The sequence below is a fragment of the Phoenix dactylifera genome, chromosome 7, assembly GCF_009389715.1.
Source record: "Phoenix dactylifera cultivar Barhee BC4 chromosome 7, palm_55x_up_171113_PBpolish2nd_filt_p, whole genome shotgun sequence".
NCBI classification, from domain to species: Eukaryota; Viridiplantae; Streptophyta; class Magnoliopsida; order Arecales; family Arecaceae; genus Phoenix; species Phoenix dactylifera.
In genome coordinates, this window is record NC_052398.1 from 683,203 (window position 1) to 708,294 (window position 25,092).

Genomic DNA, 25,092 nt, shown 5'->3' on the forward strand with positions numbered 1-25,092 from the left:
TATAAAAATCAACGGCTGTCACTGATTTTATGGGGCATATAGCATACGCAATATTTTTTTTCTTCCAATACGGCTCCATTCTGTTAAAAAAAAAAAAAAACCAAAGTACGTGCGCATCTATTCTAAAAAAAATATATAGCTTTTATAAAAATCTGACAATAATTTTTTTTCTTCATATTACTGTATTCTACTCAAAAAGTTTAATGTGCACCTATTTTTAAAAAAATGTCACAGCTTTAATCAATAAATTTTTATTATAGTAATATCTTCTTTTTGCTGGTTAGTGATAGGAATGTAATTTTTTTTCTAATCAAATTTTTATATATTATAAATATCTAATATTCGATCATATTTTTGGATGAAAAATCTAATATTATAAACTGCACTTCAGAAAAGGATACGGCTATAAATATTTTGAGAGAAACTAAAATAATAACAAACAAAATATCTATTTTTGATATTTTAAAATTACTGGAATTTATTTTTTTTGGTAAAATTGGACGGTGAGTTTTTTTTTAAGGAGCATTTGGCCAGGGGCATATGGGTCCCACCGCAAGAAATAATTTCCTAAGCACAGTGCCGGGAGAGTTCCGGAGAGTGAGAGAGAGACAGGGACCAGCAGCGGTCCCCAACCGCCCGGCTGATGAAAGCGAGTCTTGTCTTTTTTTAAGTGAAGGTGAAAGCGAGTCTCGTCGTTTCCCCTTTCCTCTCTCTCTAAATCGCCTCGGCCCCGTCTCCTCGAATCCTCGACGCGCACTCGCACCGCCCATCCTCTGCGGGCTTCCCATACCTTTCCAACTGACCCTTTCTCCTTCCCTCTCTCGCCGTCTCGAGTTGCTGACCCTCTTCTCCTTCTCTCTCCCCTCCTTCCTTTCTTTCTATTTCAGTTTTGGCAGGGGCTTGTGCCCTTTGCCCATGGAATTCTCCATTCGATTATGAGCTTGCGAGTGAAATCTTTCTTGGTTCCTTGCTATTTTCTTTGGAATTCTAGCTTGTTTCTTAAGAAGCGCTTGCCCTGTTTTTCTGTTTTGGAACCGGGGGGTCTTCGTTGATGATTTTGGGATTGAAGAGTTCCCTTTCTGATCATTGGTTCCTTTCGTTCTCTTGTTTTCAGGTGTAAATTTCGGTTCTTGGAGCGAATTGGGCCGGCGTTTTCGGGCTTCGAGAGCACCGGGATTCAATCGTGGTTTTTCTAATCCCCATCTCTCTCTCTCTCTCTCTGTGTTCTAGGAATCATTCCCAAAGTTTTATTTTTTGTTTTTTGTTTTTCTCCTATAAAGCTTGGATTTTGAAGGTTTCCCTGAGGCCTCTTTCATATGATTTGTTGACTTAATTTCCTACTTGATTTGGTGCTGGGTTTAGGGTTCTAGCAACTTCTGAATTAGATATATATATATATATTCTGCGAGGTGGGGTTTAGCGTTTAAGCGAAGTCTTGAGTTCTGTTTCCGTTTCTCCATTTCCTTATTCATCTGCACTCGATCTCTTCATCTAAAGGTTTTGGATAACCAGAGGAAGAAAATTGCATCTGGGTTTAGGGTTTTTGGACCATCTGTTGTCATGCCCAATCCCATTCCCATCCCCATCCCCATCCAAATTATAGGATTCGAAGCTCCATAGACTCTGCATCACTATTCTAAAGCTTCTTCACGGCAACAATGTCTTCTCTGCTCAGCAGCGGCGGTAGCCGAGCCTATGGGTTCGACCTCGACATCGTGAAATCCTCCTCGTCGTCAGCCCGGTCCTCCCACACCTCCTCCCCTTCCTCCACCCTCTCCGAGTCGAGCAACTCCTCACGCACCATCTCCATCAAGAAGGCTCGAACCCCTCGAAAAAGGCCTAACCAGGCCTACAATGAGGCCGCCGCCCTCCTCTCCACCATATACCCAAGCATCTTCTCCACCAAGAGCACAAGGAAGCCGTCCAAGCAAATCAAGCCATTTGACTCATTCCCCGAGACCTCCTCCGAGCTCCTCCCTTCCTTGCCGGTCCTCGGCGACGACGCATTCCTCATCCGCGAGACATCCCCTGAAAAACCCGCCTTCCGAATCGAGCCCAAGCTGAAGAGTTCCCTCGAGAAGGAGTGCACGAGCCCGGCGAGCAATGAACTCCGAGAGGCTGTCGCCATCTCTCCTTTCCCCTTTGAGGAGGATTTTGATGCCGAATCCATCCTCGATGAGGAGGTCGAAGAGGGCATCGATAGCATCATGGGCAACCTCAGCATGAACACCACCGCCGCCAATACCTACAACAAGGAAGCCTCCAGCAATTGCAACTCCCTCATCGATCCCTACCTTCGGAGCCTGATGGTGTTCGGCGTGGGCGGCAAGTTCGAGCTCGGGTTTGGGTTTCAGTTCCGAAGAAACATGCAGCGGGCGTTGAGGCATTCCGACGAGGGGGACTGGTGGAGGTCTCCGACAGTTCCCATGCAAGAGATCGTCCCTAAATTTAAGACCTCAACTCCATCATCGGGGAAGAAGAAAAAGACGACGAAGAAGAAGGCGGAGAAGGAGGAAGTTGGAGACACGCAGACCGCCGGCGCCGCCGCCAAACCGGGGAACTTCAACAAGTCTGGTTTGGGCCTTAAACTGAACGCTGCGGAGGTCCTCAAGGCGTGGGCCGACCGTGGGTCCGTGTTCGCTGATGGGCCCGACTCGCCGCATTCCTCTGCTGAAGCTCTTGTATGCATCAAAACTCCCTTCTTGATCGTTAATTTGATGTCAGAAATCTTTCATAGAAACCGAAAAAATATCCCCACTGGCGATGCTATTACTCGTGAAAACTCCAACCATATATGAAATATTCTTTTTATGTTTCTGTTGACCACCACACTTTCCTCATCTTTTCTTCTTGTGAAACAAATGAGTCCTTTGTGTTAAACAAGGTTCGGAACTTTTTTTTGATTGAAGTGTCTAAAATTTTCTTCTATATTGCGACTGTTTGCTGATTCCTGAGCGTCCAATGGATAATCTGGCAGGCCAAACTTGGAGACATGGATCTTTTTCCAGGGGTTGGCTGCGGTGGTGGGGGGAGGGAGGCGAGCGTGCTGAGGTTCAAGGAGAAGCAGAGGACCCGACTCTTCTCCAAGAAGATCCGCTACCAGGTCCGGAAGGTGAACGCCGAGCAACGGCCCCGGATGAAGGCAAGTGTAAGATTTTGGTCCACCTTTCTCTTAATTATTATTATTATTTTTCTCTAACCCGACAAATTCCAATAAAGAATTGTGGTTGTGGGGTCCTCCGTTGTTCTTTTCAGGGCCGGTTTGTCGGGAGTTCTTCCTTTCTCCAGCAAGCCATAGAGGAAGAGAGCCCTGGCAGAGTCGTGAGTCTTTGGAGGAATACACCTGTTCGGCCTAGTGAAGTTTCTGGTTAAACTTGTGTGGTGGAAAAGAAGGGAGAGTAGCTTATCCATGTATTTGGACAGGCACCAAAATGGGAGGTTTCGGCTTTGAAGCGAATGTGGAGAAAAGAAACAAATTCAGTAAATTTTGCCTTGGATTATTCTTATAACCTTTTCTTTATTTGCTGTTAGGCATTTATTTTCTGTGGCCTATTCTATTTTTTTAAATAATGTTAAAAATTACTCAGCTGTTTGCTTGCTTGCTTGCTTGCTTGTGGCTTGGAGATTGGGAAAGTTTAACCTTGAAATGGGCTGGTGGCAGTGATTGAAGTACTAGATGTCAGTCCTATTTTTTAATCCTTGAGAGGGCATGACCAGCCGATCCTAAGGAGGTGTGAAAAAGCTGGATGGTTATTATTATTAAAAGAGGGCGAGTTAAATGTGCATGTTGAAAATTATTTGTCCTTTTCAGCTTTATATGTCTTCTCTATTTGTTACCGGACAGCACTTCAGTTGCTATCTATAAAATGAGAACAAATTTGTTGTGTTTTTTTTTAATTGTGTTTTTAGATTCCCTATCTCAAATGGATATTTCATCGTTGAGTTGGATGGATGATTTAAAAAGTAAAGATGATTTGAAATTATTACCATGTAGGATCACCGTGGTGCAACTAAATATAGTAATCTATCTCATCATCTGCATATATATATATATCATCCTTAATCTTGGGATGATCATCTCAAAAAAAAAAAAAAGCTATAGATCTATTGCATCTTGCGGCAAGAAGTATGCCTATATATATCTTCTCAGTTCTCATTATGCCCTCCACAGTAGAATCTTCTATTGAGAGACGGGTCAAACCCAAATTCGCTCTTACTTCCAATTAATCAGTTAGGTTGTTCGTTCTATGGTAGATGCAGTGTGCTTATGTCTGTTTGAGTGTGATATCCATGGCCATATTTAGATTTTACTAAAATAATGAAGGAAGTAAATCTCAACAAGGTCAAATCTAGCAAAATGTTAACCAATCAGGGCAACCTTGTCAGCAAGTTTTTTCTTGGAATTAGACCTAAAATGTTGGAGATAATTACCTAGTATTCATTGTCAGTCATTCTCATAAGATATGGTTGGATTTTTCTTGATCCATGAAGTCAACTTTGAAACAAACTTGATTTAGAAAAGAAGCATTCAATATACTTGCAAGCAACACATATGATCTCATAACATGTCAAACTTTGGGTTCCGATTAGGGATTAATAACTTGTCATCTAGTTGATTATGACATCCATTTGCATCCTTGACCTACTGATAAGTTCTAACATATAATAAAAGTTGTTTATAGTATTCAAAATAAGGTTTCGAAAGAAATATTAATATGACTTGAAAAGCCGAACAGTCTTTTGAAATAAATGGTGTAAAAAGTCCAGAACTTCAATCACCAAATAACGATATCAAAGAAAAATGGCATCAAGAACAATATAAGATAGATAATGGTTAAAAGAATACATCACAAAAGCAGCAGTAAGAAAATTATAACCGATAAAAAAAAAAAGAAGAACACTGTTAAGATTGCCCGTCCTGTCAAAGCCAAGATCACCGATTCTGTGGCAGTCGGAGATAAGTGCAGTATATAAGAGATGGTGTTAGGAGAGGCGTGATAATGTTCTGCCAATCAACAACCGCCATCTAAGCAGTGACTGAGAGGTGATCTTTAGCATTTTCCATACAATAAAGGCTTTCTTCTTCTATGCGAGTATACATGCGCACATGTATCCATCTATGTTATATCCTCAATCAAAAAGAGCAGATGGGAGCCCCTACAACTAGAAGTTCAAGAGAGCATGAAATCTCTTGGAACTAATGCGCTAACAAATCCATGTTTTTCACATGAGATATTAATAAGTATTTTTTAAAAAAATTCTATTCATGAATATGTTTGGTAAATTATAGTAGCATGTGATGTCTATTTGATATTAGATATCTAAGATCCAGAGGAATAAAATAGGAGACCTACATGATTGATTGGTTGAAGAAAGGAAAACCAAGACTCCGGTTTCTTGTTCTTTAAATTGTCATGGCCATAGGGATGAGCTTGGGGACATCATTTTTATAACTACTGATGATGGATGATGACCATAAGATGGTAAGCATTCGTTTCTTAGACTACTGAAGTTAATAATTCGTTCAGGACTTGAGTTTTGATTTCTTTCTGGCAGACATGGAGTTGAGACAGTACATTCCTCATAAATCTGTGGGCGAGAAGTGTGGTGTGAATTCCTGATTCCATCGTACTGTTAATCAAACATACGTTAGCAGATGTAGGTAGATTGGAGTGCGTGCACAAGTTATTGAAGAGAAGCGATTAAGATGAATTCAACTTTTAAATAGTCAGGAATGCAACAACTTGGTATTGAGAATGAAAGAATGTTATTATGCTAATTATTGTTTCCTCACCAACTGTGATCCCCGTCTCCTTTTGGCATAAGTCCAAATTTATGTTTAGTCTGATTATCATGGCACTTCAAAAATGTTTTAATTGTACGTTGTTATTTGTGAATTTTATATACAGGTATTTCATATAATCATACAAGTTTACAGGAGTTTCAGTGTAAAAATAGAGAGCTGAAAGTTGTTTGCATCATAACCAAACAAGAATAGCTGACAAATATATAGTACCTGTACAAAAACTCAAGTTTATTCATGTAACCAATCTCAACTCATGCAGGTTTTTCAGTTGACCCGTTCTGGCGTCGCCAGAGCATCGGAAGCTTTCGATAATTGCATCAATAAAAAAGCTTCCAATGCTTTCGATAAAAAAGCTTCTGTTTTTATTTTTCTATAGAAAAACCAGTTACCAGTTCATTTCCCCTTTTTTGAGACGTAATTTAACGGGCACGGTTCAAGTAATTGACTTATCAATAACTTTTTAAGCTAACTTACCAGTAAATAACTTGCAATATGACTTCAAGACAAGCTGGTGGTTCTCACTGGAGAACATATTCTATATTGATACGCCTGTATTAATTAAACCAAGTAATTTGAATTTATTCGGCAGTTGACCAACACACTCCAATATATTGGAAAGTTTGATCCCATACTATAGCTGATGGTATGTACGTCTGGTCTGTCCCCCTCTCTGGGGGTTTGCTTTATCTGTGCTATAAATTTATAGCTGATGGCCGTACTCTTAAGTTTTGACATTTTAATCCAAACTCCTTTAATTCAAATAAAAGGTTCAATCTCAATAGTAGCAGAACACAATCATATTGAACCAGCAGATAAGCATTTTTTGATGACTTGTCATATCATGTCATGTCCAATATGATCAGCAATCCAACATGGTCTTATTACATTTGTTTCCCCATCACATTAATCTGGTCTTGCACAAACAGATAGGAATTATACATTTGATGTGCATACGAAAGAGTCCAAATGATAAGAACTATGACAAAAATTGAGTGCTATCATAATAAATAAAGAAAAGTTTGTTGTACAATTTATCATTCGTTGTTAGCTCAACAACTGCTTGTCGTAACAATATAGATTCTGAATAATGATAACTATCGGTCATTTTTAAGATAGTACAACAACTTAACATTTATGAGATGATTTTCAGATATCCTTCCCTTTCCCTTACCTCAGCTACAGGAACATAGATCACACTTGGCTCATTCAAATGACTTTTGTCTGATTCGTACTCATTATCTTGGCATGATAGCAATGCCTTCTTCAAGTTCCGAAGCCTTTCTTCAAGGCTACACAGTCTTTCAATCTCAGCCGCGTAAAGCTGCTGGTTCTCAGTCATCTCATGTAGCTGAAATACAGTTCCTCTCCCGTTTCTGAATGCTCTCTCCAAAGTAAACTTACTTCTTGGACCGCGTACTTGTTTCGTAAGGTTCATGGCATTGGTAACTGATGTTCTCACCTATATGAAGGATTATTAAGCTGACATAGCCCACGGATGTGGAACAGACATAAAAAAGTGGAATTCATGCATAATGTCAAACACTGTTATACCTGACCGTGTGGTAACATTAGCTCCTTCAACAAATTTCCATTGATAGACATGGAGGGGCATTGATTCTCAGTAAGACTGGTTCTGAGATTCTGCAAATAACATCATATCAAGGGCATTGATCACATTGGATCCTTGAAAGATGAAACACATCTAAAGTCAAAACAAACTAAAGAAGAAAATGTGAATCTGATAAGACCGCAATATCTGATGTATTACCTGAAATTCATTAGCGGACTCTGTATTGGCAGCTCTTTTATGCTGTGTTCTCGAAGGGATGTTCAATGATTTTTGTTTCTTTCTCTGGAAAAGCTTTCTCAGATTTCTACGTACATGAATGATGGATGACAAGGGTAGCAAAACAGAATTGTCAATTGATGCAACTTCATCAAAGCTTCCTGCCTTTCCAGCATTTATTCTCGATCTTTTGGTGACATTATTAACATTATGTGGTTTGGCGATTCCTGCCTGTCATCAGGATTGAAGAATGACTTTAAATCTGTTATAACTGATGCAGAAGGAACATGAGATATAATTTAGTAATATAAACCAAACTGAATCTAGAATGTACATCAATCTACTTAGTCTACATCCAAATATCCAACCAAAGTGAATCCAATATACACATCATGTACTTGACTATGTCTAAATATCTTACACGTATGTTCAGAGTACTCTGAGAGGCTTTCATAAAGCATATGTCCTTAATAGGATCGAATGACAAAATAGTACTAATAAAGTTAATGGCCTAATTCTTGACAATAATATTAGAACTAAAAAAGTCCACGGTATGGAAAGCATAAAATTCAAAGAGCAGAGTTTGAATTTCAAATTATTTCTGATTATTTTAACTCAGAGCTTCTTAACACTGACAGCAGGCAAGATGCTAATTTAGTCCTTCCTAACAAGATAACCACATATTATGGAGGCTCTAATGAAAAAGGAGGTAAGCCTGTTAGTGCCTTGTTCCACATTGCATCAACTGCTACAAAATCAGTGAGGTAGCAGAGTAAAATGCACTTTCTGCCTAAGGAATTCTACGACTGAACAATGACAACTTTATGGCAGCCTCATGAAGGCCTTCAGTAAATAGTTTCAAATGGTCTATCTCCATACACCTATATCAGTCTAAGAAAAGGTTGCCTGGAAGAGGATAAAAAACACTGAGTTCAACGTATCCTTGGTGAGCTCTAGGATTAGGTGTGTTTGCTTACATGCTTGGAAAATCTTCCTTAATGCATGGAATGTATCCTGCAACTTTGTCACATGAGCAAGGAAAATAGGATATGGAGTGAAGAGTTGAATATGACATGCAAGGAGCTAACTTAATAGCAGAACTGCTAACCATAAATTAACAAGGTCGACAAGTCCATGTCTCAGTTCCAAACAATGCAACATGAGAAGATATTTTTATGTTGGTTTCTGAAAATGTTGATAAAGGAAAAGAGGTTAGATGTGGCACAAATTACTACACTAAGCAAAATTGGAAGGTTTATAGAAATAGGCAGGCCATGAAGAATGTCTATATAGGTAAATGAGGAGGTTGCTGACAAGAATAAGGTATAATTTAAGTGGTGTATCATGACGAAAGAAGTGCCAAATCCAATGCCATTAAAATCGTCATTTGCAAATTCCATCTTTTGTGCATGCTAAACTAATAAAGTGATTCATGCACTAACTAAGAAGGGCTGGTATTCAGCATTAGATCATTGCTTAGACCGGAGTCAGACTTGCATAACTTCAGATTTGTCATTTCTTAGTTTTCAAATCCACGTAAGACCCATCAATATGGGATCCATAGAGGGAAGCATGTTTAACAGAGTGATAATTTTGGATAATATACAAATAACAGCCTCTAACATCTTCAATTGAGAAGAAATCAAGTTATGCATGGAAGCATTCAATAATTAATACTGTTTAATTCTAACCAAAAATTATGTAAAGCTGGCTTGAAAATTTTTCAGATCCATGCATTAAGAGGCTGCACCAACAAACTATGATGCATGCCTTTGGATCATTTCTATAACAGACCCGCAACTAAAGAAGAATTGAAAAGACCCAAGACTTAAGGGGAACATAGCATATCGATTTTGCATATAAAAGAGAGGAACCACGATAAGTAAAAAAGGATAATAAATAGCCTTTCAGATAGCACTCAATATTGTGAATAATAGATAACAGCGAAAAGCAAAAAAAGAAAAGAAAAGAATGGTGATAAGTGACCTTTCTCATTTTAAGAGCAGCATATCGTGCATTTTTAAACCACTTGCTCACCTGTGAATAGCAGATAAGAAAATGGGGTAAGATGATAATTAAAGAAACTTGATAAGAAAAAACTGTAGGTTAAACTTTATTAAAACTGATTGCTTTAACAAAGGAAAATGGCTGAACTGCTGACACTGCTGCAGCCCTCAAAAGCCCCTTCCAGCAGAATCTACATCAATCTATATCTTTTGCTTCAGGGTAGATGTGGCTGATGACCTTACCATTACACTGAACGACCATGGTAGCAACTAGAACTAAAGGTATCATTTGGGGTTGTGTAGTTGCAGGACTGTATGTTATCTTTTGAGGTTATCTAGTTGTACAACTGTATGTTCCACTCTAACTACAAACCTAGCAGTTGTAGTATGATAGCACCCTTTGAGGCACTTGCACAACAGGTGGAGTCTTTTACAGGTTCATCCCACAGTCTCACAGTTGCATGAGATAACAACTGAGATGGGTTCCAGCAAGAGCTTCCTATCCCTCATCCAACTATTGGCTGCACAATAGTTAGTCTTTTTTTCCTTCTTGGTGGAGTAACAAAAAAGGGGTGGTGTTTGATATTGCATTGTCTTGAGGCAGTGGTCTACAACTCTGTGACTAGGAACTGGCCATTATTTGCAATCTGGCATGCACATTCGTTAGGAAACTAAAGGACAACCTCATCCTTTGGGTCTTCTGAAAAGCTTAATTTTGATGGTGTCTCCATGAGTGACTGCACCTATAGCATATGCACGAGGGACCACAGCATATTGATCTTGTTGGTACTGAGTCACCCAGGTTAAATGACTCCAGCAAATGTCAGAGCTTGTGCTATAGCTTCAACCCAAGCATCAGTGCCAGACTATGCTATGTTAAATTGATTATAAAAGGTTTCATGTGCAATGTTATTGCTTGGGCACCAGTGGAAGACCACCTCGGTAACTTGCTTTCATCTTTAAGAAGGTCAGGTTCCTCCAGTTCTGCCAATAGGTATGCAAATGGGTAGCCAGGTTATTCCTCAAAGGATGGTAAGGAGAGGGGAGATATATATGCCCATGCTAGTTTAATGTAATTTACTTGATAAGGTCAAGGACACTGAGTAGGAATATAATTCTATAGTGTTTAAAAACAAAAAACAACAATGTGGTATCCCTCACACATGACATTTACACTTTGCTAAGTACTAAATTTTGGAGGCGAACCAGGCTATGTTGTTATCAAAAATTTCAGCAGAAATATGGAACTTTCATAACTTGGTATACGCTAGTAAATCAATAGAAAGATCTAAATTTTTCTTAGATGAAAAGCTTTTTGCATTGGCATATTAAATTCCCAAAAAACATTTGCTATAAAATAATACATATTTACACCAGTTTCTACATAAATAAGCAATCACAGAGAAATATATGCTCACCTTCTCTGATGAAATACCCAATTGTTTTGAGAGATTCTCCTTGACAGCCCTTGAAGGAAGTTCATTCTCAGCAAAAACCTGGCGAAGCTTCTGTTGACACACGAAAAAATGGGTGGTCATGTGTTATGAAATGCAGAAGAAATCTGCATCCGCTACAAAATGAACAAGGAAATGCAACAATTTGCAGTTAAAATCCACCACTATAACAAACAAGCATTGCCTCACTCCTTACAGTCCCTTGTAGGAACCAACTTTTCCATTCTTCTCTGTCGATCCTATGCCTTTAATTTTCAGCACCTTCCATAAGTTCCTTCTCACACCTTTATCTAGGCCTTTGCCACCATCACCTTTTTATAAAAAGTTGAATTTCGGTGCCCTCTCACAAGATCTCCTATGGATCCCATAGCAGTCATGGAGCATCGTAAAAAGATAATACAGCAAGTAATAATCATTGATGGAATACAACAGCACAACAACCTAAGTTAATCTGAATATACATCATGGATGACAGGAGTTTATATAGTTCATTTTGACAACAGATACAGATACTAACTGCTAGGTATATGAAACTCTCACCTGATATCCTCTATGTTCCAAAATCATGTATTATTTTGACCTAACAGGAAATGGTGGTGTTAAGGCAAGAGACGCTGATTTTCATCTGTGCTCTTCATCAACCTTAATTTTTATTATCCTTTTCCCTTATATTAATATATGCAAAAGCAGAAATTAAAGAAAGGGAATAGGCAGCAGCAGTACAAATGAGATCAGGGCAAAGGAAAGAACGAGTTTAGGAGAAAGAAGGATGACTCCTACTTAGAAATAAAGAACTTTATCTGGATAAGATGTGCATCCCTTATAACATCGTGTCAGAGCACAAAAAACTGATCAGATGCCATGTTATAAGTGGTTCTCCAATGTTGTCATACGCCCCTTGCATTCGTCGAGTCTGTAAAACACCAAAAATAAGAGTAATCTCCATTCAGACAGCGCATGGTAGTTAGTGTATCACCCTTCATATTCATACTTGTGCACCCTCCAAATTTGTGAAGCATCAAAGACCTTCAAGAACCACAATAACCTCATATAGGCTCATAAAACTTAGATCAAGTTAAACATAGTAATTCTGAATTTCCAGTAGACCCTGATCATGAAATTAATGAATAATGATGTTGAGACCGGACTTTTCAACACCTGGCGAAGTCTAAAGGTACAACGTCAACACCCTATCCATGATGACTCACAGTATCCTAGGGAAATCATCAAGCAGCTTATCCCTAAAATAAATATATATTCGTTTACAGACTTACTGGGAATTCCAGTTAAAAAGTTGGAGAATACATTGTGATCTAAATCCAAGGATTGAAAAAGTTATATACTGATAGGCAATTCGAAGAATCGTATTGCTCTGAGGACTTAATACCTCTTCCAAGGAGGATTTCAGAACTACAAATGATCTAGTTAGACGCTACTTAACCTCATGCACAACAACTATCAAATAGAAGAACAATATTATCACCAAATCACGTTCCTGACATGCATACAGAAATCAAACTATGAAGGATGTAATTAGTTGTTACTGACGATAACCTTGGGTTCTGTTAACAACAACCTAATTCATAATTAATAACCACATACATATCAACTAGCAAACAGAATAATAATATTCACCAAATCACGACATGCAACCGCAGAAATCAAACTGTCAAATTTCAACACTCCAGTGCAACTTTACAAATTCACTTTTTAAAACTATAAAACATGATCAAAAATCCAATTTCATTTTGATCGGCTAAAGGATGGCTTACTTAACTTGCATCAAGTCAAAGCTGGTCTATGGCAGTCCATCATTAACGTCCAAATCAAATAGTACTAGAAAATATTTTGTTGGTAGCTACCCACCCATGATCAACCATGAACGGCCCTTCAATTTCTTGGAACATGATCACCTTTGAGATGATCTTTCTTCTCTTCAAACTAAAGATGTCCACTGGCACTCCCCTATCCTTTATAAGGTCTAAGAGTTTTCAAAACCAAGTTGAGATAAAGACCCTTTTATCTCTCTTTTTTCTTGTTTGTTTCTTATTGAATGTCAGTGTTGTTAACTCCTCAGCAGGTACGATTCTTGCAACAAAACTATGTCCCTGGTTGGATTAGCAGTGCACTTTTTTTTTTGCACAGAGAGATCAGATGGCAATTCCATTTAATTCTCGTTCTGATGTACTAAGTAAGCAACTCTAACCAGCTTCCTAAGGTTTGGAGGGAGTTGATGGAGTACATTATTTTGTTGTCTACCAAAATACTGGTCGTTTGGTTTGAGAAGTATTTTATAATTGCATGCTTCTATGGTACATGCAAATCAGTACTTTAAGATTCGCAAAAAGCCATATCCTGTTGATAGCAGACTATATTTATTCCTATTTAACATCACTAATTGGCAGATCATCTTGTCTATATAACAATATCTCACTCCAACACTGCATAAATCTGTGAAAAGAACCAGTTTGCCAAAGTTCCCCAATTGTTTAATAAGTGGTCCTCCTAAGGATCATTGATCATTCCAGTATCCCATATGGCACCACAATTTGCTCACTCCTCTCTTCCTGCTCCCTAGACCTTAATGTTTACGCCAACATAAGTGAACAAAAAAATCCTATAAATCAACATACTGCAAATAGCTTCTTTAGCTTCCTCGAGGTCCCCATCTATTGGAAAAATAAGAAATTGCTACAGCATCAATATTCAAGACCATATAAAGTCTCACACTACCAAAGTTTCAAAAAGCAGCTGCAGTGGTGGTCAAGGTACCACAAAAGTGCCTAAGCAATACGCAGCCACTTAGGCAGGCGCCTATGCAAGCCACTTGGTCATTATGGGAGCAATCTACATGCAAAGGTGGCCTAGACGTTATGTGGGGCTGTTGGAAAGTGGCATAAGCATGTTCAGCTGCAAATATGGCCACACAGACTGCTTTCTAGAACAATGCAAACATTTGAATATAATTTTTGGTTTTGCTGTCTTACCTTTGTCCTGAAAATGGCCTTTGATACTCTCACTCCACTTTGCTGCAGTAACTAAAGCAACAGTTAAAGAACAATTCACTACCAGAGAGCACCCTGAGACTAAATGCCACTTTCTTTTAATATTTCATCCGCGCACTTTCATTTTCACAGAACCAATCTAATAAACAGCTAATAAACTTCCTAAACTTGTAGAGAGGCAAACTGAGGAGATCAAACAGTCCCTTATGAACCATCATCAGCTCTCCTTTCTTTCTTCTTCGTCTTATTCCCCTTCCCCACCCTTTTCTCTCACTCACTTTTTTTCTGTGCGCGCGTGTGTTTCTGCAGGAAGGCTTCTCCTACACACACATAGATATAGGCTTCTCTTACATAGATATCATATGCAAGCATCTATACCTCATGCTAAATGCATACAAAAGTGGTTCATTGTAAAAATGCAATCTTCCAACATTCCCCCCCTATGTCTTAATATTTTGTAATATCTCCATGTCTATTTCTTACCAGTGAATCCAGTATTCAAGAAAAAATAATGCACATTCTAATTAAAGTTTTCATCAACAATGAAAGTTCAATTACCTGAACTGCATTGGAAGGAATCCTGAAAAGTGGTTTCTTGTCAAGTGATATTTTCTTAGTTGATATATCTGAACATCCAGCCTCATTCACACAATTATCTGTGATAGTTCCAGTGATTGATTCTGTCCTCCTTCTCTTCATCCTATGAGGACCCCAGTCTTCATCTTCACTTTGTTGTTCATTTTCAGCCAGATCCTTCCCAAACATTTCCTATGGAGAATGAAAAACAAACATGAAGGACGACTTTGGAATGTATTGTGAGTTGGAAATATTAGTTTAAGAAAATAAAACTAGTAGACAATTAAAAAAAGTAATGATCGAATAACAATGGGTATTTAGATGTGGTCATGCAAATCTACCTCAACAATCTGTTGACAAACATCATTAAGGATTGGTGGCAGGTCAGGACGTGCTAGACCGCAAGAGCAAAAAAAAAGCAGGAAACAACACTCCAGCAGAGAAATTTATGGCTAATTATCGGGCAGAAATGTATGTATCATACTGTTCCCAGATTAATGTGCCCGTCAGCTCATGCCATGCCGATGCCTTACTAAGACAAGGCAGAGCTGCATGCCAGTGCATGTGCGCCAATGCATGCCAACCAGTGGTGCAGGACAACAAATGTACATGGCATCAGCACATGATACCTCACTCCTTGTTTGTATTAATTACAGGTGTATTGACACAAGATCAAAATGGAACTGATAATATCACCACCAAATCCATTTCAATATCTTAATCTATATGGATATTGACACAAATAATGGCATCCATATTCATAAGATGGATACGTTATGGAGGCACATATCTGATTTGTTCAAATATCCAAATCCATTTTCAACCCTATCTAGTCCCCTATAGCACTCACCAATTCAAAAGTAAAATTAGCGACAACATCAACATTATTTTAATCTAATTCCCTTTCCATAGAGTGCCATCTTTAACTTGGTGGATTGCATCCTTAATAGCCAACAATTTAACAAAAGTGTGTAACTTAACAGAATTATTAGGATCCACCAGAAGAGTCGTCTAATTAAGCGGATGCAATTATTTCTCTTCCTTTTTTTGGACAACCATTTTGTTTGTATTAGAAAATAATAAAAGAAAGGCAAGACACTCATGTACTTAATTGAATTGATAAAAAATAAAGTGGAATAAAAATTCTACCCACAAAATTTAACTATCAAATTTATACCTGCATTTATGTCCATATTATTAATATCCAACTCATATCCATATCCATTTAAAATAAATATGGATACAAATACACAAATTTTAGCATCCAGTTAAATCCGTATCTCTATCCATATTCACCAAATAAAAATGGTTATAGATAATATTGATATCCAATCCATTTTCATCCCTATATGCCAAGTTCCACTGTGTTTTTTTCATTCCAAAAGTACCTTTTCAAACCTGAAGATCAAGGGTTACAAATTTTGAGAGCTGGTTTCACAATATTAGAATTTCAGCATATATACATAGGGAATCCTATCTCAAGAATATCTTTATTCAAACATAATAGACAAGGCATATTAAACAGGTGAAATGATGCAATTATCAGTTTTTACAGAATGAGTCCATGAATTATCATCTCCAAAAGCATGTGCAGCTCCAAAAGGCCATACTTTTTAAAATATGCATTAGTAAGGTAAGTTATGTGCCTAAAATAATCATTCTTTAACTGTAATATATTAGCTTAATATTGATATTCTTTGAAAAATATTCAACTGGAGAAGAGGTGCATTTAGTACTTAATTCCAAAGGCACTATCACCTGGAAGGACCTCATTCATGCAACCTCCTTCTTCCTAACTTAAGGCTTCTCTAGAAACTGCCTCTTGTTCAGAGGTTTCAAACTTACACATGAATCCAAACGATGTTCTCTCTTGTTAAAAGCATGTGATCTACTAATTTTACTTTCTATTGCAAGTACAACTTGTTTAAGTAAAACAGAAACTAGTTTCTAAAAAATAATTATGCCATATGATGATGGTTCAGAAAACCTAGCACCAGTTATTATAGCTAAGACAGTGTCTCAGCTGCTGCATACAAGACGCATCAGATTGCCCAGCTTATGTATTGATGCATACATCTTTCTGATATTATGGCTTGCATGAGATAGAAGCACCATTTCTCCTTTCCTAATTAATAACTATACTGTCAGTCACCTTCTAGTAGATGCAATGATTTATTGAAAGCTTCACCATTTGTTATGAAATCAGAAAACTTTTACCCATCCATCAACCTAAACCAATGAGGAATCCTTATGAGAGAATTGGCAAATGAATTGGGAAATTCAGCAGTTTTCCCATAAGAACTCAAATATAAGTCTTGACTGGTGAATGCAGAAGGTCCATGGTACTCACGTCATGAAGTTTTTTATAGTCAACATCTCTCCGCTGCCTTCGGTAGCTCATGATCTCGCAGTCATTTGTTTCTCCAGATTCAGAGTTGATGATAGAATCAACAAAGTCAGCCTTGTTCCTGTCTTTGTGTCTAACATGATAAGATCCCCCATTGCCATTATTATGTCTTGATTCAGAATATGACATAGCTTCATCAGACGAACAAAATAAGCTGCTTGAACTACTAGAATCACCAGCCATGTTTTCATCTACGCCTGTTCTGCTATTGCTATTTTCATTTATTTCAGGATTATAATCTTCATCTTCAGAATCCTCAGATGGCCACTCTTCAGCATGATTAAGATATGTGTATCCAGCATCGGGACCAGTAGCTGCTTCTTTGAAAATGTCCTATAACAAAATCAATACATTAGAAAAGCATAAGTGGACAGGCTGACAGCTTTTTTTAGAATAATTTTACATTGAAAAAGTAGCCGAGATTATCATCATTATCGAGGTACCAACCTCCCAGCTACTGTTTGCAGCGAAGCAAGTTCCTAGATGTGCATTAATGGCTTCTAGAATTTCCATTTTACACTCACAAAATTTGCAAAGCCATCCTTGATCTCCAGGAGGAACTGAGGTAATAGACTGAAGTCAGTTTCACAATCAAAGTTGCCATACATCATAACAACTACCTGCATCATGGAAAAAATTAAGAGAGGCGATAACAAGTTTGAGAACTAGAGAGTGACAAAGTCCCTTACTTAGAAGCAAATATAGAACATATAGCTGTATATATGTGTGTGTGTGTATTGTGGCCACAGCTTAAATTTCCTGGGGCAAAAACACGTTGGCTATCCCTTGGCCCCAAAAGGCATGGAGGACAATATGAATATCCAAAAGAATAATTCACAACATTCATCATAGTCTCCATTAACCAAAATGCCTAAAATGAGGGATCAAATGTGTTGGGATTTCTTACCTCTGAATTAAATGCTCAAAATTAAATTACAAAACAAATAGTTGATTTCATGGTCATAGGGGCCCTAGAATGAGTGAAATTTGGTCCGTGTGCATATAGAAACATGTTAATCAAGATGAATGGTGTGGATTTTCAATTTGAATAGTCCACAATGATGTTTAGCATTTAAGGAAAAAAATAACTGCTTGCACACTCGATTATGTGTAACTTCCTACCCAATCAAATTCCACAGATACATATAAAGGCCTCTATGCCAATTCCTTTTGGCTAATCAAGAATTGCAAATGACACTGGAGCAGTCTCTCTCTTACTCTCGACATTACTTATCTCTATCTTGTCAACCAACACTGTTGCCATAGTCCCCACCATATCACCGCTAACAGCCTAACACTAAAAACACCTGGACCCCCTACTCGCCCTGCAACTGCCATTATATGCCTACACTACAACTACCATTATCCTTTGTCATCATGCAGCTGTCTCCACCACCTTTAAGCCCAACGGCTTCCACAACCATCTTTACTCAGCACTCTTTCATCACTGCACTACCAAACTTCCATACTTTAGCCTGCCATCATGACAGTACATCCTTGAACCTACACATACACGCATATAATCCAGAATGCTTGACATCCATACGAAATAGCAGCTGCAAAGGCAAACAGAAACTTTGATTGGAAATTGAACTGTGGGAAATGGAATCCTGCTATAGCCTTATATATGCTACAAAGACAACAAATTATATTAGGTTTAGTGTTCAATATTTAGCTGGAGCTCTAAGGAAGCATTTCCATAAAGCAATAATTTCACAGTTAAGAGTAGCAATGAATGCATAAGACATGTAAATCATGATAACAATGGTGATGACCACGATGATGATGATAAACTGAAAACTTAGCAATGAACATAGAAGATACCTAAAGAAAAAAATACTTACTTTTTTCCAGTGACGGCTCCAAACATTTCTGATGAAAACCACAGTTGCAGGTACCGTCGCATAGTATGATGTCGTTATCTGGAAAAGTTTCACGAGATCTGCATTTTGCACAAAAAATCTAAAGAGAAAAAGATGCTTCCATAAATATGCAAGATTGAAAAGCGTATCACACAAAATAATTTAGTACACAACTTTTAGTTAAGAAATCTTTACACAATCTAAAGAATTATGCTTTCTAGGCAGCTGACTTGCACATACATGTTCATGGAAAACAGAACCATCTGGATACATTACAGAATCTTCAATGCTTCCAATAGAGCTAAGCAAATCAAGCTGACGAATTGCATCACGGATTCCAAGCTTACATTCCAATATCTGCTTCTTAGCTCTTTTTAACTCATTTTCCGGCTTGATTTTTTCTCGACTGTTCAGAAACATATGGAGAGAAAAAAAAAATTAACTTTATCATAATTAATAATATCCAAAATGATTACTGCAAACACTATCATCTATTCTCATGGCAATCATACAGAATATTATCATCGTGACTTCATTTAACTATTTTGCTAAACTTACATAAATAAAGAATGGGATTTATAATGTTATTGCAACTAAGGGTGCCAACAAAAATTGTACAATCAAAAATTGAAGAGAACCCACTTTAAGATATACATATACATATATATAGGAAGATTATACCTAAACCTCTGTATATACATATAAAAGAAGTATATTTTAATCAAGCACCAAGGTTTTTTCAATCCATGTTCTACCTTATTCATCCAGTTCCCCATCAAGTGGTCATGTCAGATGGCAGACATTGACATGGTAGAGATAAGAAGTGGATGCTGGGCAGTAAAAGAAAGACTAACACATCTCTCTCTCTCTCTCTCACTCTCACTCACTCACTCACTCTCACTCGCTCTCTCTCTCTCTCTCTGAACCCTCCCTAAAAATGCACACAAACACACATGCAGAATTGGCACCTCATCTCTGACCATTAGAAGATCCCCCCAACCCTCCAATGCACCTACTTGACCTCCTCCAATGCCACCAACCTCTCCCCACTAAAAGCTGCCAATCCACCCCACCAAACTCCCATCATCCCCTCCCACAACCCGTTTCTCTATCCCAAGTTTGTTGCCTCCGCCGAATATACCTTATTCCAGGAGTGGATTCTTGTTAGGTATCGGATTTAGATACTAATAGAATGATCTAAATCTAGGTTCAAATCTTGAACCCAACCTGAAACAGACCCACAGCCGCCCTTGCTTGGAAGTGACTAAAACCTACGTACAACCTAAAATCAAGCTAAAAATTGAAAACTACAGCTTATTTATTAGAAAAAAAGGTGGCACTCTTTTGTGTACCAACAATTGACACTGTAACCAATTCTACCAGTCAGTAGAGTCCTGAGCGGATAAAGAATAGAGGAAATAATCCCCCTAAAAATGGAACGAGTATGGCAATTTATTATCCCTTGTGATCCTAAAATTAATCATTATTAACTTTGATAGTTGCTTCGATGTCAAAGTGTTGTGCTTTAATAATTAAATGAAATTTTTATCTCTAATTTAGCATGGTAACTAACTGTGCATATAAAAAAAATATGCATATATCCAGAGGCCGTCACTTGCTAAAAAGTGTTAATAACATTTAGAGACGTTCGTGGATACATAAAAGATTGATGCCCCAATGTACCTAATTCTCGTTATAATTTAAGCCACGAGAGCTGCTACTTGAGCTTGCTCGTCCAGTTCATGTCCAAAACCACTTTATGATTGGTATTCGATCTTAGTCCTTGTTAAAGAAACACATATCAGTGTACATGATTGAACAATTGTTATTGTAAACTATTTTTTTTACATGATCCACCAGATGGTTACAGTCCACTAGTATTGAATGCATAAAACCTTTACAAATAGATTATTGCATTACTACTGTAATATTGCCTTGTCTTCCAAGTTTCAGTAAAGTATGATGTTGATGGGGGACATAAAACTTATTCTAATGGGCTGACCATGATAATGGAGATGCAGGCATATTATAGTTTCTAGTAACTGAACACCTACTTTAAAACCCTAGCTCATTAAAAGAACAGCAAACATGTCAGCCATTTAGCAGATGAGGTTTAGAGGTTGAAAAGCATTGACAAGATAAACAAACATGCATCTAAAGTAAGCGGAAGTTAAATAAACAAGCATTCCTATTCAATTCCCAAAGTATTAAACTAAAATTAGTACTGCAACACATTTAGGTATGCATATAAAAGTGTAATTTAGCTAAGCCCTGTCACAGTTTAAAATGAAGAAACCTTTCATCCATAATAGATTTTTCCCTATGCCTATTTCCCCGTATATTCTTGGATGGAAATTTTCATTACGTAAAATTTACATACCTCTGGCCATTCCAGCCATCTCCAGAGTATGCATCAAGAAGATTCTGCTCTAGTTTCATTTTGATAAGCAAATATCTTGCTCTTCTTTGCAGACGAGAAGCTTCATCCCGCTCTATATTTTTTTTCTTCCTCTTCCGACTTTTCCTTTTGTCCAGTTTGATTGCACGATCACAGGCTGCAACTTTCCTATTGCCTTTATGACATATATAAGAATTGTTATTGCCTAGAAACGGTAACGAAAATTGACCCTTAGCAGAATGGCTATGAGAAATTCTCTGCAGAGTTTCCACTGGTTTGCTGTTGGGAATATTCTTCCTCCTCATTCTTGGTTTAAGTTTGCAACTCTTATTACAGAAAATGTTCCAAGAATTCTTGTTTCTCGACAAGGAATTTATCTTAGAAGAGAGCTCCTTCCTGATACGGGAAGACCTTCTGGACTTGTAGCAAATTGATGTATTCCCAGAAGTTCGCATCTCTTCTCCCAGAAAATCTCCTGTAACTGCTGACACAACAAATCAGAACACTATTTTCTGTTGCGTATGAAATATGCTAGAACCATCTTAAAATATGGGATGTACTCAAAATAGAAAAGCTCACCGTGCTAAATAGATGGGATCTGAAGATCAATAAACATATGCATCTTATACAAACTACTTGGCAGCAGTACTACATTGCGACCGCATGTACACAATTTAAAGAAAAAGCCACTCATTTAACTACAAATATATTGTGACCAAGCAATGAAATGGTAGTAGGCTTTTTAATTACAGCATGTTGTACCGACAATGACAAGCAATATAGGAAAAGATTCAGTTTGCTCTGAAAAAAATTCCCACCCTCATGTAGATGCTAGTACAGTTTTATTTAAAAGAAAATTGTCCATCTCCCACCAAGACCTCTCCAATACAGCTGCAATTAACGGTTTTTATGATCTGCCACCGGCAAAGTTGGCATTTTGGCCCAAAAGTAACAACCACACCCCTCCATGTAACACACTAAAAACCAGGTTTACACCTTTTCGGTGGGAGGTCCTTGGGAAATGTAGCAGCACTCTTAGTCAACAGAATGGCATCTTACAAAAATGGACTGGATGCAGACATCTTGAAAAGGAGGGTTTATAGCAATGTTTGCCTGCAAAGAGACTGAGTCATCAAACATAACTCCAGCAAGAGTATCTTCAGTCATTGCCCTCTCTGCCCCCTCCAAAAGAGCTGGTAAAAAAAAGATTCCACCAAAGGTAGCACCATAACTTATAAAAAATATAAGTAAATGAATAAAAGTCACCTTCGCTTGTATAAGGTCTTCATGTGCTAAACCTGAACGCTGACCGCCACTAAGACTGAACTTGTGGAGACCATTAAGGCCTTTACCATAATCTAGCTAATGATTTATAGGAAAAAGAAATGAACAAACACATAGATGAACCAAAGAAACTCTTCAATGATTCTATATTACCAGAAACCCAATTCATTTACGCAATCACAAATAGTCAAGTCTTGCACAGGAATCCATCACCCTCCCTCATCACATCTTGTCAAGGATCCAATTAGCCTCAAAATCAACATGCTAAATCAGTCTCTCATGCTCAACTCCGAATTTCTTGGCACCTGGGTTCCAAACTTGATCTAAAGATTAGGAATGCACCATCAAAGTAAGAGATACAGGTTGAATGGATCGAAGAAACATCGAGTTAAGACATCCACGTGCTTCAAGAAAATAAGGAGGAAAAAAAACAGAATTTAAAAAACATAATCAGCATCATTCAGAGTGTGCAATTGTGCATTGTTCCGGGAGATGTTTAAAGCTATTCAATTAGCTTCTTTCTGCCTCATGACACCGTAAAGCCGTTGACATCAATTCCCCACAAAACTTCATTCTGACAAATAGGTCTTGATTGAATTACTAATAGCAGCATCAGTAATCTTTGAAAAGGAAAAACAGTAACATGAAAATCTTGCCAGGGAAATATCCTTATACCCTTAAAAAGAGAGAATCTTGATAACCTCACCTCATCCTCCACCCCACCACCTTCAATTCTCGCATAAGAAACACATAAGACAACACTGCCATAGCCTAATTCAGCCCAATGCGTCCCGCAAAGGCATCAAACTCGTCCCGATTAAGGGCATTCAACATGTGTGGGAATCGTGACTCAGGATTCAAGATGACATCTACTTCCTATTCCTATATCGTTTAAGATTGCCACGGGAAAGGGGAAAACAAAAGAAAGAAAGAAAGAAAGAATTATACCTTTAGGAAGAATCTTGAGGATCTCGCCGCATCCTCGAACCCATCTCGCCTCCAAATCCCCAACTTTTACCCTAATCCTCTCCTTCTGATGCCAGACGCCAGCATTGGCGTGGTGGGCTTTTTGAAGGGACGGTAATGAAGATCGGAAGAGCAGAAGACGGGGTTGCGCGGACAGGAGGGATTAGATGAACCCGGAAGACCGAATGGGTTGAGGAGCGGATGCCGAGACGCGAAGGGTTTTAAGGCGGCATATGAATTTATGAACGTTGATAAAATCTCAGGATGATACCGTCAGATATACATTATTTGCCTTATTAGCTTGGATTTATTACTTTACTTGGCTAGTTTATTTCTTTTTTAGTTTTTACTGACCACCGTCTCCCAAACACTCCTCTTCCGATTATTTTTGTTTTCCTTTTTTCACCTTTAGACTCATCCGGCTGTTTTCTTCCGCCAGTTTTACATGTATATTGGCCCATACAAAAGATGCTTACATATTTGACTCTATCGTTTGAGTTTATTTTAACCAGTGGGCAAGTTTGAAACACTTCCTGGAACCTCTTTATAGAGTAAGCTTGAATGTTTTTTTTTTAAATGACGCGAGGGTAGCGATCTTCTTTGTTATCTGACTATTTCTCTGGTCCTGATTAGATTGGAATCAGATAAAACAAGTTAGTCTTCTGTGCATGTTTGTATTTTAATCTTATTTGAGCTACTAACCAGAAAACACTTTAAATATGATATAAGAGAATTTTGTTACTGCCCTTAAAAATCAGGTATGATGTATAGTGTTATGTATGGGTGTTGGCAGATCCTTGCCTATTTATCATTCCAGATGCACAAAATGGTATCCCTTGGAGCTATGATAGGAGACTGGTTTTGCCTTCCTATTTACAGATCCTTGCCTAGATAGGATTAAGTTTTGAAAATTGGAAATGGCTCTTTTGGGAGAGTTTCTGAGAGTTTTTTAGTTTTTGGTACAAACTAGAGCAAGCGCATAAGGGAAAAAAAAAAAAAAAAAAAACAAACCAATTACAAAGTTATTACAATGCATTCATCCTTCACAAAACCTCTTTGGCTACCTCCTGCTACAAAATGGAAATATCAGAATATAATATCTGAAGCATCAGCTTGTAAACTGATGCGGGGGGGGGGGCAACATCGGCTAGTAGCGGAAAGATTCCGTGTCTTAAATGGGGGATGTAAATCCTTTCTTCTCGAGGCGCCTTTTGAAGGGCAAAACCGTGAGGGCAGTGGTCTCCCTCCGTCTGCGCTGGACGCGCGGGCCGGAGCGCCCAGAGGGCAGTGGTCTCCTCCCGTCTGCGCTGGACGCGCGGGCCGGAGCGCCCAAAGCGGACAATACCTCGGGAGGAATGCAGTCCTCTTTCTTTGCTAGCTTAATGTGGGCTATGCTGTTGTGTGAGGCTCCGGCAGAATGCCGTCCCTGCAACAGATGGCGCGCCAGGAAGGGGGGCGTCTCCTCCCACCGTTGACTACCCCTCGGGACTGCGGAGGCTCAAGAACCTTCCCGCTGGGGGGGCTATGTTGCGGGGGGGAGTC

At 38.3% G+C, this 25,092-nt stretch overlaps 2 protein-coding genes across 3 annotated transcripts; one reads left to right on the forward strand and one right to left on the reverse strand.

Moving 5' to 3' along the window:
- The first annotated feature begins 729 nt into the window (after positions 1 to 729).
- Positions 730 to 3,897, forward strand: LOC103722614 (protein CHLOROPLAST IMPORT APPARATUS 2). 2 transcript variants are annotated; one of them, XM_008813229.4, is made up of 3 exons: positions 730 to 2,681; positions 2,978 to 3,142; positions 3,256 to 3,897. In XM_008813229.4, exons 1-3 carry the CDS (start codon positions 1,659 to 1,661, stop codon positions 3,370 to 3,372), a joined length of 1,305 nt encoding a protein of 434 aa, XP_008811451.2. In that variant the 5' UTR covers positions 730 to 1,658; the 3' UTR covers positions 3,373 to 3,897. The 2 variants fall into 2 exon arrangements, with proteins under 2 accessions (XP_008811451.2, XP_008811450.2); XM_008813228.4 differs by having other exon boundaries at positions 731 to 2,681; positions 2,978 to 3,148.
- A 2,787-nt stretch (positions 3,898 to 6,684) lies between these two features.
- Positions 6,685 to 23,800, reverse strand: LOC103722616 (pathogenesis-related homeodomain protein-like). The gene is made up of 12 exons (XM_039127829.1): positions 23,533 to 23,800; positions 21,283 to 21,781; positions 19,143 to 19,308; positions 18,885 to 19,002; positions 17,488 to 17,600; positions 16,984 to 17,373; positions 14,616 to 14,825; positions 11,017 to 11,106; positions 9,579 to 9,629; positions 7,575 to 7,823; positions 7,358 to 7,447; positions 6,685 to 7,265 (listed from the first exon to the last, which is right to left on the reverse strand). Exons 2-12 carry the CDS (start codon positions 21,753 to 21,755, stop codon positions 6,939 to 6,941), a joined length of 2,277 nt encoding a protein of 758 aa, XP_038983757.1. The 5' UTR covers positions 21,756 to 21,781; positions 23,533 to 23,800; the 3' UTR covers positions 6,685 to 6,938.
- Positions 23,801 to 25,092: the final 1,292 nt, after the last annotated feature.